This window comes from Lynx canadensis, chromosome B2 (assembly GCF_007474595.2).
Source record: "Lynx canadensis isolate LIC74 chromosome B2, mLynCan4.pri.v2, whole genome shotgun sequence".
Classification (NCBI taxonomy): Eukaryota; Metazoa; Chordata; class Mammalia; order Carnivora; family Felidae; genus Lynx; species Lynx canadensis.
The window spans coordinates 78,666,797-78,682,927 of NC_044307.1; the positions used below are offsets into that span (position 1 = coordinate 78,666,797).

A 16,131-nucleotide genomic window follows, 5' to 3' on the forward strand; every position below is an offset into this window, starting at 1 on the left:
GCTCAGAATCAATTTGCTAATCAAGTCTTGCTTTTAGGGCTATCCTGGGCAGGAGGAGGGAATGACCATTCTCAGACTATTTTTGTAAAATCAGTATTTGGATATATTTCTCTTTTCATGTATTTTCCTTTCTTTTCTCTCTTTTTCTTTTTATAGACTAGGTGTGGTATAAGCCATTATGCTTGAAGTTGAAAATATGCCTTGCTAACCTTTTGATATTTATCTTTGGATTTACTGATACATTTGGCTAATTTCATATTTCTTACTTTTTAAATTTTCACTGTCATCCTAAAATAATATAAATTGGAGAAATCTAATTTTGGATGTCGAAATACTTCACTTGGGAAAGTGAGCTGCAAATATTAAGATCTATTAGCTGCCTTAATTGTTGCTTTTTCAGCTATCAGTGATACTTTAAAAAATATGCCTGGTCCTTAGCCTTTGAATGTATTCCTCAGGTTCTTCCAGAAGTAAATATTTGAAGAACTTGTCTGTTACTATGTAATAAGAGTATACATATGTTATACTAATATTTTAGCTGATACTGTTTTTCATAAGGGGTTCAGTTGTGTCCATTCACCTTATATAATGGCATTTAACAAAGGTTGCCACCACTGATGCTTTACAAAACATTCATTCTAGACAACATACTATCTAGAATATTGTCTGTAGCTACTAGAAATCCCTGGAAGAGGATGCTGCACACAGAAGGGATTCATCTTATTTTGGATTCTTGTACTAGAAAAATATAGTTCACTTGGAATGATAGTGAAAAAAGTAGGTGCCTGATTAGTATTATTGTTTCTGAATTTCTGTAGACCATTCGGTTTTAAGAAAGATAAGCGTCTTGTCTAGTTTTCTACTACTAACAAAATATTCATTTTATTATTCTGAACTTCAGGGTTAAGGACTTTTTTGTAGTGCCTCTTCTACTGTTTTGTTCAAGCGTCAGGTATTCATTCCTTCCAGGTTGTAAATAAAATATGGTTGAGAATGTCATGTCTATTTGCAGCATCAGAAAAAAATGCTGTTGAATTTATAATAATTCTTGATAACCTTGTTCTTTTAGCATCATCTTCCCCTCCTCCGTTGTGATTTTTAATGGAGTTATTGCTGGTTTTTTTCTTGACCTACTTTCTTTACAAAAGCTTTCATATAGAGTGTTTTCAGTGATGGTGATTTCTGTAGCGTGTAGGAAAAACTCTTAAATCATAGTGAAACAGATTAGCTGGCTATCACTTATTCTAGGAATGTTTTCGTGATTTAAAAATCGTCTGGTTACAACGTCCACAATTGCACAGAGTGAAATCTTTTAAGCTATGCTTTTCATGAATTCGCTCCGTTCTCCAGAGGGAGGATTTCAACCTCATTCTGTTCTGATCCAATTGTTATTTTTCTTTGTTGCCTCCACCCCCTAGAGAATTGTGTTTCCCGGGGAGAGGCGTTCTTGGGGCTGAAGGGGAGAGTCAAGTGGGGTGAGATTTAGTACCTTAGGCACTAGATCCCTCCTCCGCCCGCCTGGGGAGAAGTCAGAGACAATTTTGACAGTCCACAATCCCACTTTGGCTCTCACGCTTGTGGTCCATGGGTAGGTTTTACCTTCTTGCTTTTCCCCTGCCTCTGGCTTGCCTGCAGGCCAACCGCAAATGCTGCCATTGCCCCAGCCCACCCAGAGCTTTCGCTCACCCGTCCTCTTGGGGAATTAGGACATACGTCCGTAGAAGACTTCGGGGATTGGGGAAAGCCACGCCGGAATCGGGACACTCGAGAGGGCAGCCCCTCCCCAGGGTTCCCCCCCACACCCCGCCACGGTCGCAGCGCCCACGTGACCGACAGAAGGCCTCCACCGGCCCGCCCCTTTCGGCCGCAGCAGCCCACTTCCCGCTCGGGGTAAGTAAACCGCGGTTTTCCGCACCGCCCCAACCCCGCCCTCTTCCTTTTCCCTTCCCTTCACCTCCCTTGGGCTCCCTCGCGCCAATCTCCCCGCTCCCCCATCCTCCCCACCGGGCCCTTTGTACGTGCTCGGCGGCGTGCGAGCGCGCCCGGCACGTGACCCCGCCGAACGTGGCATTGTGTTATCACGTGACCCAGGTGCGTACGCGACGGAGCGGGGTGTGAAGATGGCGGACGAAGAGGCCGAGCAGGAGAGGTTGAGTCGCGGCGGAGGCGGCTGCGTCGCGGAGCTGCAGCGCCTGGGCGAGCGGCTGCAGGAGCTGGAGCGACAGCTGCGGGAGAGCCGCGTGCCGGCCGTGGAAGCGGCCACGGAGTACTGTCAGCAGCTGTGCCAGGTGAGGGCGCCTGGGGGTCCCCTCCCCCTTTTCCCCAGCTAGAGAGGGAAGAGGGCGAGCGAGCGCCTGGCGGCCGAGCGGTGGTCGTCGCTGCTGGGGCATCGTTGGCGCCGCCGCCCAGGCGGGAGCGGAGAGTACGAGGCAGGCGCCTTTGTGTGGCTGCCGTTGTGGCGGTTGTTGTCGGCAGTTCCCAACTGGGGGAAGGGAGTTGTGGTCAGGGCGGAAAATCCCCCCGCCCCTTTCCTTCCCCGAACTCGGGACTGCGCGGTCCCCGAGGCTGAGGAGATGTAGACGGCTGAAGACTGGAGCCCTCTCCGCCGCAGGGAGAGGGTAAGGGAGGAATGGAGGCCAGGTCCCCTTTTTCCTCCTCCTCTTATTGTGCACTGGGGATTACCGCGCCCCCCGCCTCTGCGCCTCTGGTTTCCCACTCCGACGGGCCTCCGCCCCCACTGGTTTGATTCCTTTGCTTCCCCCTGCTTTCATCCGTCCCGCCCCCGGCCCCGTCCTCCCTGTCTCCCGGCCTTTGTTGTTCGAGTTTCGCCTTAGGACTGAAGGGGCCTTTGTTGACGTTCTGGGAACAGTCCCCGCCGACCCCTTGGAGCTAGCCGAGACGTTCGGGGGTGGGGGGCGCAGAGGTTGCCCTTTCCTGCCTTTGCTTGCTTGGTGCACCACTTCCATGGTGTGAAGGTTGCTCTCCTCGGTAGAGGAGAGGAGCTCTCCCTGCTCCTACGGTCGAATGTTTTTGTGGGGCGGCTTTCCAGAGTCCGCTTCTCTTTTGCTTTCACCCTTGGAGGAGTACGGTTTCCTCTGCCCTTCCTCCCGCATCTCCCCGCCACGCTTATTACTTGGATCCTTCCCTATTTGGCCTTCTGGTGAAAAGGAGAGGATTGAGGTTTTTGTGGACCTGTGCTCAGGTCAGTTTCAGACCTTTCCTTCCTTTTCTTGCACAAGGACACTGCTTTCCAGTAACTGCGTTCTAAGCAGGATTTGGAATGCTAGTAACACTGCTTGATAGCAATCGGAGAGTTTGGGTCTACATTTGGATTTGATTAAAAACCCTCCAGTTACGTTTGAAATTTCAAGGTGCTGTTACTGGTTGTGGTGAAGATTTTGGCTAGATTGTCTTGAGGAGGAAAAAGACCATATATGCAGGTCCCATTTAGAGTTTATTTGTGAATGTATCATCATAGAGAAATTGTTTTGGAAACATAGTGAGCTTAAGCCAAACAATGGGAGGACCATTTTAGAATATTCGAATAGATTACGTTTTCACTTAATTTTTCACCTCCAAGTTCTGAAATTTTTTCTTTATAAGATAAGGGATACGTGAACACCTACAAAAAATTCAATATGCACGTTATTGTCACTATTTGGTAGTAGTTCATTATCTAAAAAAAAAAAAACTTTGTCAGATTAGGTGGTGACTTCTCTAGCAGTATATGCAATGTGAAAGCTCCCCACTTAGCGTACTCTAGGTCTGGTGAATACTTATGTCAAACTTAGAGATTCCATCATTCCTTTGAATCCTTGTTTTAAAGAATTGTTGAAATTTGCCAATTTGACCTGCCTGGAACTACCAACTTGTTAATTGGTCTTTTAGATGTATTTATTTTAGATATAAAAGAATACTTAACACCCTTTTAAGGGAAAGTCTTTCTTTATAAGTGAAGTCTGATTTTTAGCCTTTGAAAAGTATTAAAGTCTAGCTTTGCTTAAAGATACTTTTCAGATAGCAGTGTCCACAGATGGGTTTAAGGCTAATTAATGTAAACACACTTGGCCAGCAATATTTTTACGCAGGATTAATAATTCTGGGAAAATGGAATCTCATGCAGGTAGGACTTTTTTGAGTGTATGCCACATCATAAAGTTATCACTTTCAAAAGTATTTTTAATGGATGAAGCAGCATTTCTTTTTATTGATATGAAAAGAATTTCCTGTATTCCTTTTAAGCTATAGTCTTATAATATGTAAATAGTTTTTATTGACCCATGCTACAGGAAACATAATAAAACAAATACTAGACTTGTGGATTTCAAGAATAATGAAATATTTCATGCATTAAAATCCCACAATAATTTAAATGCATTTAAAAGTAATCTCCATTACTTGAACAGTTAGAGTGTATCTGATATTTGATCCCTCTAGAACATACTCTTTTGTTTTGTTGTTGTTGTTGTTGTTGTTGTTTTTAAGTAACCTGTTACTGTTTAGTGATTTTGTTAAATGGGAGGTAACTTGAAACATAATTGTTTCTTTAAAATTGTATCCCAGCCATTATTACTTAACATTCTGATATGAGTTGAGCAAAGAAGTGGTTAACAAAGAATTTATTAGAGCAATCTAAAAACAGTACTTGAAATGCTAGGGAGCTAGAAATTATGTCCTGATTTCTAGCGTTGAGATTAGCTTTTTCTATGTAAGGGTTTCCCACAAAACTGGGATATTTACATGCTTCAGAAAGACAAAGATAAATATTTGTCAGTGGGCTGCAGAGTTAATATTCTCTATGTGTTAACGCTTAGTGCTTGTGTGATCCTAACTTGCATTTATTTTAAAAAATGAATTAGTTTAAAGAAATGAATTAGTTTATATTTTGAATTTTTACCTCAGCAACAGATGAGTTTCTGGAGAATATGGTGAAACCTTACATAAGTAGAAGTTGCTTATACATCCTAGTTAGTAGATTTTTTTTTTCAATTAAGTACAATAGATTGCGTTCTGAGAAGTAAAGTAGAAATAAAAGACATTAAATTTTTCTCACTGTTAACAGTACTGTTTTCTTTATATTGAGTTGGAAGTATGCCCCCTTTTTACTTTTATACCTGAACATTTGCTTAAAGCTGAAGTAGGAGGAGGGAAAGGTGGGAAAGGATGAGCGTAAGAGAGTACCTGTCAGAACTCAAAAATTTCCTTAAATCTTTGCAAGCTAGCTTTAATATGGGTAATGTAATTGACTTATTAATTTTATTATTTTTTTAAGTTTATTTATTTTGAGAGGAGAGAGAGAGAGAATGCACACTGGGGAGGGTCAGAGAGAATCCCATGCAGGCCCTGTACTGCCAGTGCAGAGCCCATTGCAGGGCTCATACTCCCCAGCTGTGAGATCATGACCTGAGCAGAAGTGCGAAGCTTAACCAGCTGAGCCATCCAGGCACCCTGACTTACTAATTTTCTTAAAATCCGCTTAGAATAAGAATATAGGATAGCCAGAAGTAATTTCTTGCACTTATTTGTGTCAGGATAATTACTATATAAAAATTGATTATAGTTGGAACTTCTTGGGCTATTTTTTGTGTTAGACCTGGTCAGTATTCACTCACTCACTTACCATCGTTAATGAATACCTACACTGTGGGCCAGGCAGATCTGGTCCCTGGCTTGAAGGAGCCTACAGTCTCTGAAGGAAGGTAAACAACTAGTTGTAGTAAACTGTGATTTGTATCTTTTATTTCTGAGATCAGTGTAGTAAAATGGAAAGCTACTTATTTGGAAGTTTAAACAAAAGCATTTCAATAGAAGAATTATTCTTAAAGGATTTTAAAATATTACTTAAAAAGTTAAGCCATTGTAATAGTTGGAAGAATGATTTGTTGGGGCATGATGTTGACAGCATTATATACTGGGCTGGATGACTGGTTGATTAATACATGAATTGTGACTGGTTTTGGCCATTTATCTTCTGGTGACCGATAATTGTTTGAAAAGGTTGAATTGATTTGTGGAAATAAGTTTGTATTTTGTATCTGCATGCTTTCATTCATACAAGCAGTGTTTCTCCACTGGCATAGTCCTTTTCTTCCTGAAGCTCTCTCTTTTAAGGCATTTGAAAATAGGTGGGGTCGGTTTGTCATTTGCAGGATCTGTGGATGTGATAGTGACATTTAGTGCCCATGGGCCATGGGTGCTAACTTTTGAGGTGATCAGGACAGTTACACCCCACTGAAAAGTATTCCTCTGCCTAAATACCCAGAATGTTCTTTGGAGGAACACAACAGAAAGAAAAATAATGTATTAGGAAGACTTTTAAAAGTTATTATGCTCTTTTCATTTTAAGATAATATAGTTAGCATATTAAGAAATGTGGTTAATCTGGAACAGGTCCAGGTAAATGCTTGGCCATATTTAAATTCACACTGAGCTTGAGAGGTCAAGAAAATTTCTGCTTCCTTAGTAGAAATTGCAAGTAATTACTTAAACAATTACTAAAACAATTCACTTTTACTGGGGTAAGTGGGTAGCAATTCCAGCATCCTTTATTGTCCTGATTAAAGCAGAGGTTTGACCTTTTGATATAATTAAAATTCTGTACTTTTAAGAAAGCATTTAATGCAAAGACTAGATTTAGATGTTAGCAGGGGATATAAGATACAGAAGACTCTAGTATATAAAGTAATAAGATTTAAATGAAACTTCAAGATGGTAGTTGAAGAAGTGTCAAAAGACAGTGTATCATCAACAGATTTACTTTATTTTTTTATTTTATTTTTTAAATTGAAAATGTAGTGTACCGAATTTTTTTTTTAATTCAAACAGAGAAAGGGCATACAATAAAAACTTGATCTTCCAACCCCAGACCTCCTGTCACCCTCCACAAAGACAGTTCCCCAATAGTTTTTTATCCATCTTTCCAGAAATACATATTTGTCTTTTTTAAAAAATTAAGTGGACATATTATATACTGCATCTTGCTTTTATTCACCAAAAATATCTCTTCGAGATCATTCCATAGTTGCTCGTGTAAATCTGTTTTTCTTTTTTTTAATTAAAAAAAATTTTTTAACATTTATTCATCTTTGAGAGACAGAGAGAGAGACAGAGCATGAGTGAGGAAGGGGTAGAGAGAGGGAGACACAGAATCCGAAGCTCCAGGCTCTGAGCTGTCAGCACAGAGCCCGACGCCAGGCTTGAACTAATGAACTGTGAGATTATGACCTGAGCCAAAGTCGGCTGCTCAACCGACTGAGCCACCATCCAGGCGCCCCATCTTTTTAAAAATTTTTTAATGTTATTTATTTTTGAGAAAGAGAGAAAGAGTGTGAGCGGGGCAGGGGCAGAGAGAGAGGGAGACACAAATCTGTAGCAGGCTGCAGGCTCTGAGCTGTCAGCACAGAGCCCGATGTGGGGCTTGAACTCACAAACCATGAGATCATGGCCTGAGCCGAAGTCGGACGCTTTAACCCAGTGAGCCACCCAGGCACCCCATATCAGGCACCCCATATGTTTTTCTATTTTTAATGTTTATTTATTTTTGAGAGAGAGAGGGGGAGACATAGAATCTGAAGCAGGCTCCAGACTCTGAACTGTCAGCACAGAACCTGATGCGGGTCTTGAACCCACGAACCACAAGCTCATGACCTGAGCTGAAGTCCAGTGCTCAACCAACTGAGCCACTCAGGTGCCCCTATGTTTTTCTATTTTTAAACTGCATGGTAATTCCAGTCTGTGGCCATGCTTAGTTAATTATTGGTGGCTATTTAGATAAATAAGTTAATTTTTTGCATAATAATTTCAATAAATTGTTCAAAGTAGGAGGTAAGCACTCTGGCTGGGGTATCAGAGAAAGCTTTACTGAGATAGGATTTGAGCTGGGCCTTAGTACTTGTATTAACTAGTGCCTTATTGGTGTAAGAAACAAAAATCAAAACTATTAGAAGAGCTACTGAGTACTTAAATTATATAGTTAAAATATTTTAGTGTATATTTTAGTTTCATCTGTTTGATACAAGTTCATTCTTTTGCTTATCTGCCTGTTTTCTTAGCTTTATTATAGTGGTATTTTGAAAATGCTCGCTTTCTTAAAAAAAGCTAAACTTTATTCTTTTGATTATTAGAGGATATCTTAAGTTAATTTTTAGGACACTTCTAATCAGAAGAAAAGATGGCTTGCTTGTTAATTAGTGATAATTACTTTAGGTATTGAGGGAGTAATAAGTCATTTAAACTTTAAAAGTGTAGGTAATGCTCAGGGGAAATAAATTTTTAAATGTTCATAATTAGTATGATTTCATATTAGATACTAAATTCTACTTTCCAGAATATGCTTATGCCAATTTTAGCAAAGGAAAACTTTACCAAATTTTGCTTGCCTCCTTTTTGACACTTTCTGGTCCTAAATTGAAATAGGGCAAGATAAGATGTATTCTGCAATTGCTCTTCATAATACTTTATATCACTAATCTGCAAAACCAAGGATCTTTGAAAATATATGTTCTTAACTATATGAAATTGTTGGTCTATTTATTTGCCTTGAAATTCTGTCAAAGTTGAGAAATTACCTTGTTTTTTCCAACTCCCACACATAAATCCAGTTCATAAAATTAACCAGTCACCATGAAAGAAGCCTCATTTATAAAATGGAAAGTTTGTTATTAATGTATTTGTTACATACTCCCTGTATTGTTTTCCAGGAGAACCTCTTGATTTGCTATTTCTCTTTCAGCCTTGAGAGTTGCGCAGTGCACCTCAAAAACAAAAAAATTTCCCCCCCCCCCCTTGACTTTACATTACAAAAACTTAACGGTCTGTAAATACATACATTTAGCCAAGAAGATATGTTAAAATTCAATTACATGTATCTTTTCTTAATGTATTTTAGATAATTAAATTCCTCATGTGGGAGTACTAAGGGAGCTATGGAGCATTATGGAGCTCTCTGCCTTCAAAGCTCTTACAAAAATTAAGGCATATATTGAGTTAAGCAATAATATTAGATAGTAAAATAGTCATAAATACAGTAAGTGGAGTATGAAGTAAGAGAACTGGTCATTTTGAAATTAATTTAGTAAAAATTAAGCAGGAAAGGAAAACACTATTTACATTGGGTCTTGAATGAATTTAGATAACCAAACAAGTGGGAAGGATGGGAATAAACACCCAGAAAAATGGAACAACTTCAAACTGGCATCTTGGATGAAAATATCAGGAGTTGGTTTGAAAAATAGGTTAGAAAAGTGTTAAGAACCAGACTAAGGGTTTAGGATCCAAACAAAGGAATTTTAATGAATCTTTTAAGTGTAGATAATATATAGTTACATTGACTAAAGACTCTTTTCTAAATTCGGGCATTGAAACAAACAAAAAGAAGTTCACAATGGTAAAACCTTTGGTATTTGTTTCCTAAGTAGGCTCCATGCCCAACATGGGGCTTGAACCCTGAGATTGAGAGTCACATGCTCTACTGACTGAGCCAGCCAGGCACCCCAGCTTTGTTTTTTCTTGAAGTATCCTGAGTCAGTCTTACTGCAGTGTGACAAACTACCCAGAAACATAGTGGCTTTGGAAGAAGAGGTGTTTGGGGCTTGGAACTGAGGTTCCAGCTGAGGTCAAGAGTCACATGCTCTAACAATTGAGCCAGCCAGGTGCCCCAGAAGAATAGCTGTTTTTATTACTGTTCTCAAGTCTGTGGGTCTGTTGGGTGGTCTGCAGTCAGCTGGTAGGTTGTGTGGGGCTGAATGTCCCAGATGGTCTCACTAATTTGTCTTGTGGTTGTCAGGTGGGTTGGTCAAGTTTCTTCAGTTGGGTTGGCTCATCCCCATTCTTATCATCTAGTAAGGTAACCTAGGATTTTGTTACATGGCAGGAAGAGAACAAGTTCTACTGCACAACTGCTTTTTAAACCTCTGCATGTGTCGCATTCTCCATGGTCCCTTTGGGTACAACAAGTGATCAAACCCAGCTTCTTTTGGGTTCAGGGAGATGTGATTCTTTAGGGATCATTTATGTAACAATCTACCACATATCTCATTTTCCTTTATTCCCCACTGCAATTTCAGGCACTTTTATAGGTCAAATTAAAATTTTTCCTCTCTATAGCCCTGTCTTTGCTTTTTTTTTTTTTTTTTTTGGTCACCCATATTCAGTAATCAAAGCACAGCTCTCTGTTCCTTTTCTCTTAGTTTGGCAAAAGATATTTTCAGTCTTTTTTTTTTTTTTAAGATTTTTTAAACATTTATTTATTTATTTTGAGAGAGAGCACGTGTGGCATGTGAGGGAAGTGCAGAGAGAGGGAGAAAGAGAGAATCCCAAGCAGGCTACACGCTATGCTGAGATCATGACCTGAGCCGAAATCAAGAGTCAACCACATAACCCAACTGAGCCACCCGGGTGCCCCATCTAGTCTCTTTTACTAATCTTATTCTTTATTTAGAATTTTTTTTTTAATGTTTATTTCTTTTTGACAGAGGGAGAGTGTGTGCGCACGCATGCGAGAAAGAGCCAGTGGGGGAGGGGCAGAAAGAGAGGGAGACACAGAATCTGAAGCAGGCTCCAGGCTCTGAGCTGTCAACACAGAGCCTGATGTGGGTCTCGAACCCACAAACCACGAGCTCATGACCTGAGCCGAAGTCAGACACTTAACCAACTGAGCCACCTACCCGCCCCTAATCATTCTTTAAATAGAAGAAGGGTATTCCCTACTACATCACTCAAACTTTGGAAAATTTGTAGAACAACCTCTTTATTTACAATAGTTCACCTTAATATTAAATTTGGTCGCAGTTTGGTGTTTTGTGCTGTCTATACATTGTACAGTCCAATAATAGCATCCTAGTTCTTATCTTAATCTTTGGCCCTCTTTTTTTCTTAACTGAAGAACTTGCTTTTAACCTTACTTTCTATTTATGAAATTCCCCAATATCCTGCTTTTATCTTTGTACCTAATTGGCAGTCCAGTACTTACAACAGTGTTTCTCAAATTTGAGTTTGCAGAAACCCAAGAGACTGAGTCTGTAGATCTTACAGTTACAAGTTTTGACCTCAGCTCATAGATTAAGATGTAACTTTTTTTTAACTTCAGCACTTAGTTGTCACACTGAACTATCACAAAACCATATATATCCTTACAATGTGTGATGCATTCTATTTTATTATTTATTATTATTTTGAAAAGCTGCTCTTGATTTTATAGTCCACTGATAGTCATAACCAGCAGTTTGAAAAATACTACTTGTAGGGTCATCACTGTGCTCAGTTTAGTAGTTAAGTACAAAGGTAGGCAGTCCTGAGTTTATCAGTTGGCCTTCTAGCTGATTCAGAACATTCTTATATTTTATTTAGGAGGAGCATCAAAATTAAAATACAGTTTTAAGTTTTTTTACAGTGAATGCTGGAGACTGCATTATGACCATGGAACCCAGTTTCAGAAATACTGGTGCATAGCATAACATACAAATTTAAGCCTTAGCCCAGGGCTCTGTATGCTCTGTTGTTTATTTTTGTCCATCCTTTCACTGTTCAGTGGGAACTTTCTGCTCCATCTAAATTGGTCTCTTCATTCCTTACAAGTATACCTGTTCATTTTACTTCCTTTGTGACTTGACTTAGAGGAGCCATGTTATGTAGTAGAAAGCCAGATGGATTTGATTTCAAATATGAGCTCCTCTGCAATCTGGACAAGATCTTTAGCTCATGCTTTCTTTGAAAAAATAAGGCTGGGGTGAGATTGAAGCTTGGAGTTAGAGGCTGGACTAAGCAAATTGAAGAGGAAAGATTTAATGTTCAGAACAAGCACTGTTAGATCCTTTACTAATAGTGAATTGTTTAATCTGAAGACCTGTGAGATCATAGGATTAAATACCATTCAATTTGTTTAAATGTCCCATTTAATCCAAATTGCTTCATAGGATCTCATCATTACTATGTAATACTTGTTTGGTATGACACTGAATCATTAGAAAATATTAAATTTTATTAGACATTTGTTTAGGAAGACAGATATTTAGTTAAATGGCTAAAATAAAGCAGTTCAAATATCTGGACAGTGTATTCATGTGGAACATTTGGCATCCTTATTGATGCCTGACATAGGCAATGTTATATATTAACTTTATACCTGGTAGTTACAGGTTTTATATTTATAAAGAGGTAATCTAAATTTAAAAGTGGTAATTAATAATTGACTTGATTCCTACCCCAACCAGTTTTATGGGGATATATGAAAGTTAGCATATCAGATATGTATGCTGTAGTAATTTTGGTTTACCAAAGTTAATTGAAGCAAATATTTGTGATTTTTAAAAATTTTTTTAATTAAATAAATTTTTAATGTTTATTTTTGAGAGAGAGAGAGGGTTAGAGTGCAAGCGGGGGAGAGGCAGAGAGAGGGAGACACAGAATCTGAAGCAGGCTTCAGGCTCCTAGCTGTCAGCACAAAGCCCAGTGTGGGACTTGAACTCATGAACCATGAGATCATGACCTGAGCTGAAGTTGGTCAGATGCTTTATTGACTGAGCTACCCAGGTGCCTGTGATTTTTTTTTTTTTTTTTTTTTTGGAGAGTGAATGCACATGTATTGGGTGCACAGAGTGGGGGGAGCAGGTAGAGGGAGAGAGGATTTTATTGTATTTTATTTTTTAAATGTTTATTTATTTTTAAGTTTATTTATTTATTTTGGTGGGGGGGGGCGGGAAGAGAGCCAGCAGGAGAGTACAAGTTGGGGAGGGGCAAAGAGGGAGACAGAGAATCCCAAGCAGTCTCCATGCTGTCAGCACAGAGCCTGATGCAGGGCTTGAACTCACTAACCATGAGCTCATGACCTGAGCTGAAATGAAGAGTCAGATGCCTAACTGAGTCTCCCAGGTGTCCGTATTTATTTATTTTTGAGAGAGAGTGGGGGAGGGGCAGAGAGAATTTCAAGCAGGCTGTGCACTGACAGTGCAGGTGTAGGTTCTATGTAGGGCTTGAACTCATGAATTGTGAGATCATGACCTGAGACGAAATCAAGAGTCAGATGGGTAACCAACATAGCCACCCAGGTGCCCTGCAGATATATGTGATTTTTGAAAGACAATTATTTCCTTTAAGTAGCAGTGATTTTACTACCTTTTTTAGGTGAGCTATTATCATCAAAACCAGGCATTTAGAATCTTATTTTATTTATATTAGAGAGAGAGAAGTGTGCACTTAAGCTGGGGAGAGAAACAGAGGGGCAGAGAGAGAATCTTAAGCAGGCTCCATGCTCAGAGTCCAGTTCCATGACCCTGGGATCATGACCTGATCTGAAATCAGGAGTTGGACACTCAACTGACTGAGCCACCTAGATGCCCCTAGAATTTTGTTAACTCCAAATCAATAGCTTACATTTTGTATTTTCTATATAAGCATTTCTTGATCTTTCCCTAAGTTTTGCAGGTATGGTCTCAGTCAATAAAAAACCTGAAACATTACATGTCTAACTTAAAAGTATTAACATTTTATCAATTCATACTCTGCAAAATACAAATTTTTATTTTAAATATTTTGAAAAAAACTTTCACAAGATTATATATATATTTTTAACTTTTTTAATGTTTATTTATTTTTGAGAGGGAGAGACAGAGCATGAGCAGAGGAGAGGCAAAGAGAAAGGGAGACACAGAATCTGAAGTAGGATCCAGGCTCTGTTGCTGTCAGCACAGACCCCGATGTGGGGCTCAAACTCACAGACTGTGAGATCATGACCTGAGCTGAAGTTGGATGCTTAACCGACTGACCCACCCAGGTGCCCCTCACAGATTATATTTCTAAAGAATAAAACATAAAGTTTAATAAAATACTTGTTAAAATTGGTACTTAAGTAGTTTGAATCTTGTGATGTGCTGTGATTTGGACTTATCCAAATCATATTTGTATCACTTTATTTTAAAGCTCTATTAGGGAAATTAAAAAAAAAAATTGTTGCCTGCTTAAATTGGGATATTACACATAATAACTGATATATTATGAATAAAACTTACATTCTCAAAGTGATCATGAAGTTCATGGTCAGCATGAAGATATTTTGTAGGAAACAGTTCGGAATGCTTGTATCATAACTAGGTGTTTCTTTAGTAATTAAGAATTCACCCTAGTATGTAAAACTGAGTATGTTGACAAGAAGTGAGTCAGACTTAGTATATACAATATTGTGACCTGTTTATAAAATATTTCTGAAAACGTGACCTGATGTTGTAAATGCTACCTTAAAGAGATTAAAAAAAAATTTTTTTTTTTAACATTTATTCATCTTTGAGAGACAGAGACAGAGTGTGAGCAGGGGAGGGGCAGAGAGAGGGTGACACAGAATTTGAAGCAGGCTCCAGACTCTGAGCTGTCAGCACAGAACCCAATGTGGGGCTTGAACTCCCAGACTGCGAGATCATGACCTGAGCTGAAGTCGAAAGCTGAGCCACCCAGGCGCCCCAAAGAGAAATTATTTTTAACACAAAAAAGACATTTGAGGATTTACCTATCTTCATTGAAACCATTTGTGGTGTTTGACACCCCCCGCCCCCCCCCCCGGGGTGGGGGGGGCGAATCTTTTCTAAATCTTGTTTTCCTTGATGAAAGAAACCTGTTCTTTGTATCCTGTCTTTCATATATACTTTTCTTGACAGCCCATTAGATACTGTGAATTAATGGTTTGGGATTCTAAGGACACTGGTTTTAATTTCCACAAAATTGTTTATTGTGACCCTTGGCATGCTTCTTATAATTTTTCTTTGTTTCTTTATCCTTGAAATGGAAATGATACAGACCTTTGCTGTAAGAATTGATAAAAGGCGTAGTTATTTTAAATGATTGTTAAAATATAAAAACATTTTCATTTACACTTAGAGACTACTTTGGAACCACCTTTGATGTTTTATATGTGATAATGACCCAGCATAATTTGGAAACTCTGTCATTTTCAATGCCATCTATTATCATCACTTTGAAAAATAACAATTACTGATTTACCAAATTTTTTGAAGTCTATATTCTAGAGAAGGTGGAATTTGATCTTATAATAATTTATAAAAAAAATCTTTTGTGGTGCCTGGGTGGCTCAGTCACTTAAGCATCTGACTTCGGCTCAGGTCATGATCTCATGGTTTGTGAGTTTGAGGCCCGCATCGAGCTCTGTTGACAGCACAGAGCCTGGAGCCTGCTTCAGATTCTGTCTCCCTCTTTCTCTCTCCCTTCCTCGCTCTCTCTGTCTCTCTCTCTCTCTCTTTCTCTCCCTCTCAAAAATAAATAAACATTAAAAAATATTTAAATTTTTTTTTTTCAACGTTTATTTATTTTTGGGACAGAGAGAGACAGAGCATGAACGGGGGAGGGGCAGAGAGAGAGGGAGACACAGAATCGGAAACAGGCTCCAGGCTCTGAGCCATCAGCCCAGAGCCTGACGCGGGGCTCGAACTCACGGACCGCGAGATCGTGACCTGGCTGAAGTCGGATGCTTAACCAACTGCGCCACCCAGGCGCCCCAAAAAATATTAAAAAAAAAATCTTTTTATTTTGGTGGTGTGAAGGGGAAAGAGATTACTTGTGTGTGGCTTTACCATTGAAACCTTTCCTTCATCCAAAACTTGAAACCTGGGATTTGAGAGGCTGGGGATGAAAGAAGGTGTATTACATTATAACTAAAAGTATAGATTTTGAACTATGGTTTGAATTACAACTCCCTTATTGGACTTCAGGCTTGGTTTTGTGTCTGTGTCCTCATCTATAGACAAGGTAATAATATCTGTGTTCAAGCTGTTGTGATTAAGGCATAATGTTTGCTGATCACTTTGTATATTATGATGCTGGAAGTACACAGTAAATGCTAGATATTAATACACTTAAGAGGACTAGATCTGAAATTGTCCCTCATGAATATTAATATTAGTAAAATACTGTTTATTGTCATCTAGATAGTGGTTTTGAAACTTAAAAAATTTTTTTTGTTAAGGGAACTCCTTTCCTCTACCCCAAAGTCTTACTTGATATCTTGATGTATAAAACAGCAAAGTTTGACAAGGACTGATCTAACACAAAACAGTACCATGCCAGAGTTATAAAAGGGGTTCAGGCATACTTCTTTTCTGACATTATTTTCTTAAACAACTGGGATTTTTT

The 16,131-nt window shown here is 39.1% G+C and overlaps 1 protein-coding gene across 1 annotated transcript in view; it reads left to right on the plus strand.

The window, feature by feature from the left end:
• Positions 1 to 965: 965 nt before the first annotated feature.
• ZNF292 (zinc finger protein 292) overlaps positions 966 to 16,131 on the plus strand; it is a 93,772-nt gene continuing 78,606 nt past the window's right edge. Inside the window, exons 1-2 of the mRNA XM_030315939.2 lie at positions 966 to 1,890; positions 2,092 to 2,288. Coding sequence (XP_030171799.1) covers positions 2,121 to 2,288 — 168 coding nt within the window. The 5' untranslated portion in view covers positions 966 to 1,890; positions 2,092 to 2,120. The remainder of the gene's footprint in view (positions 1,891 to 2,091; positions 2,289 to 16,131) is intronic.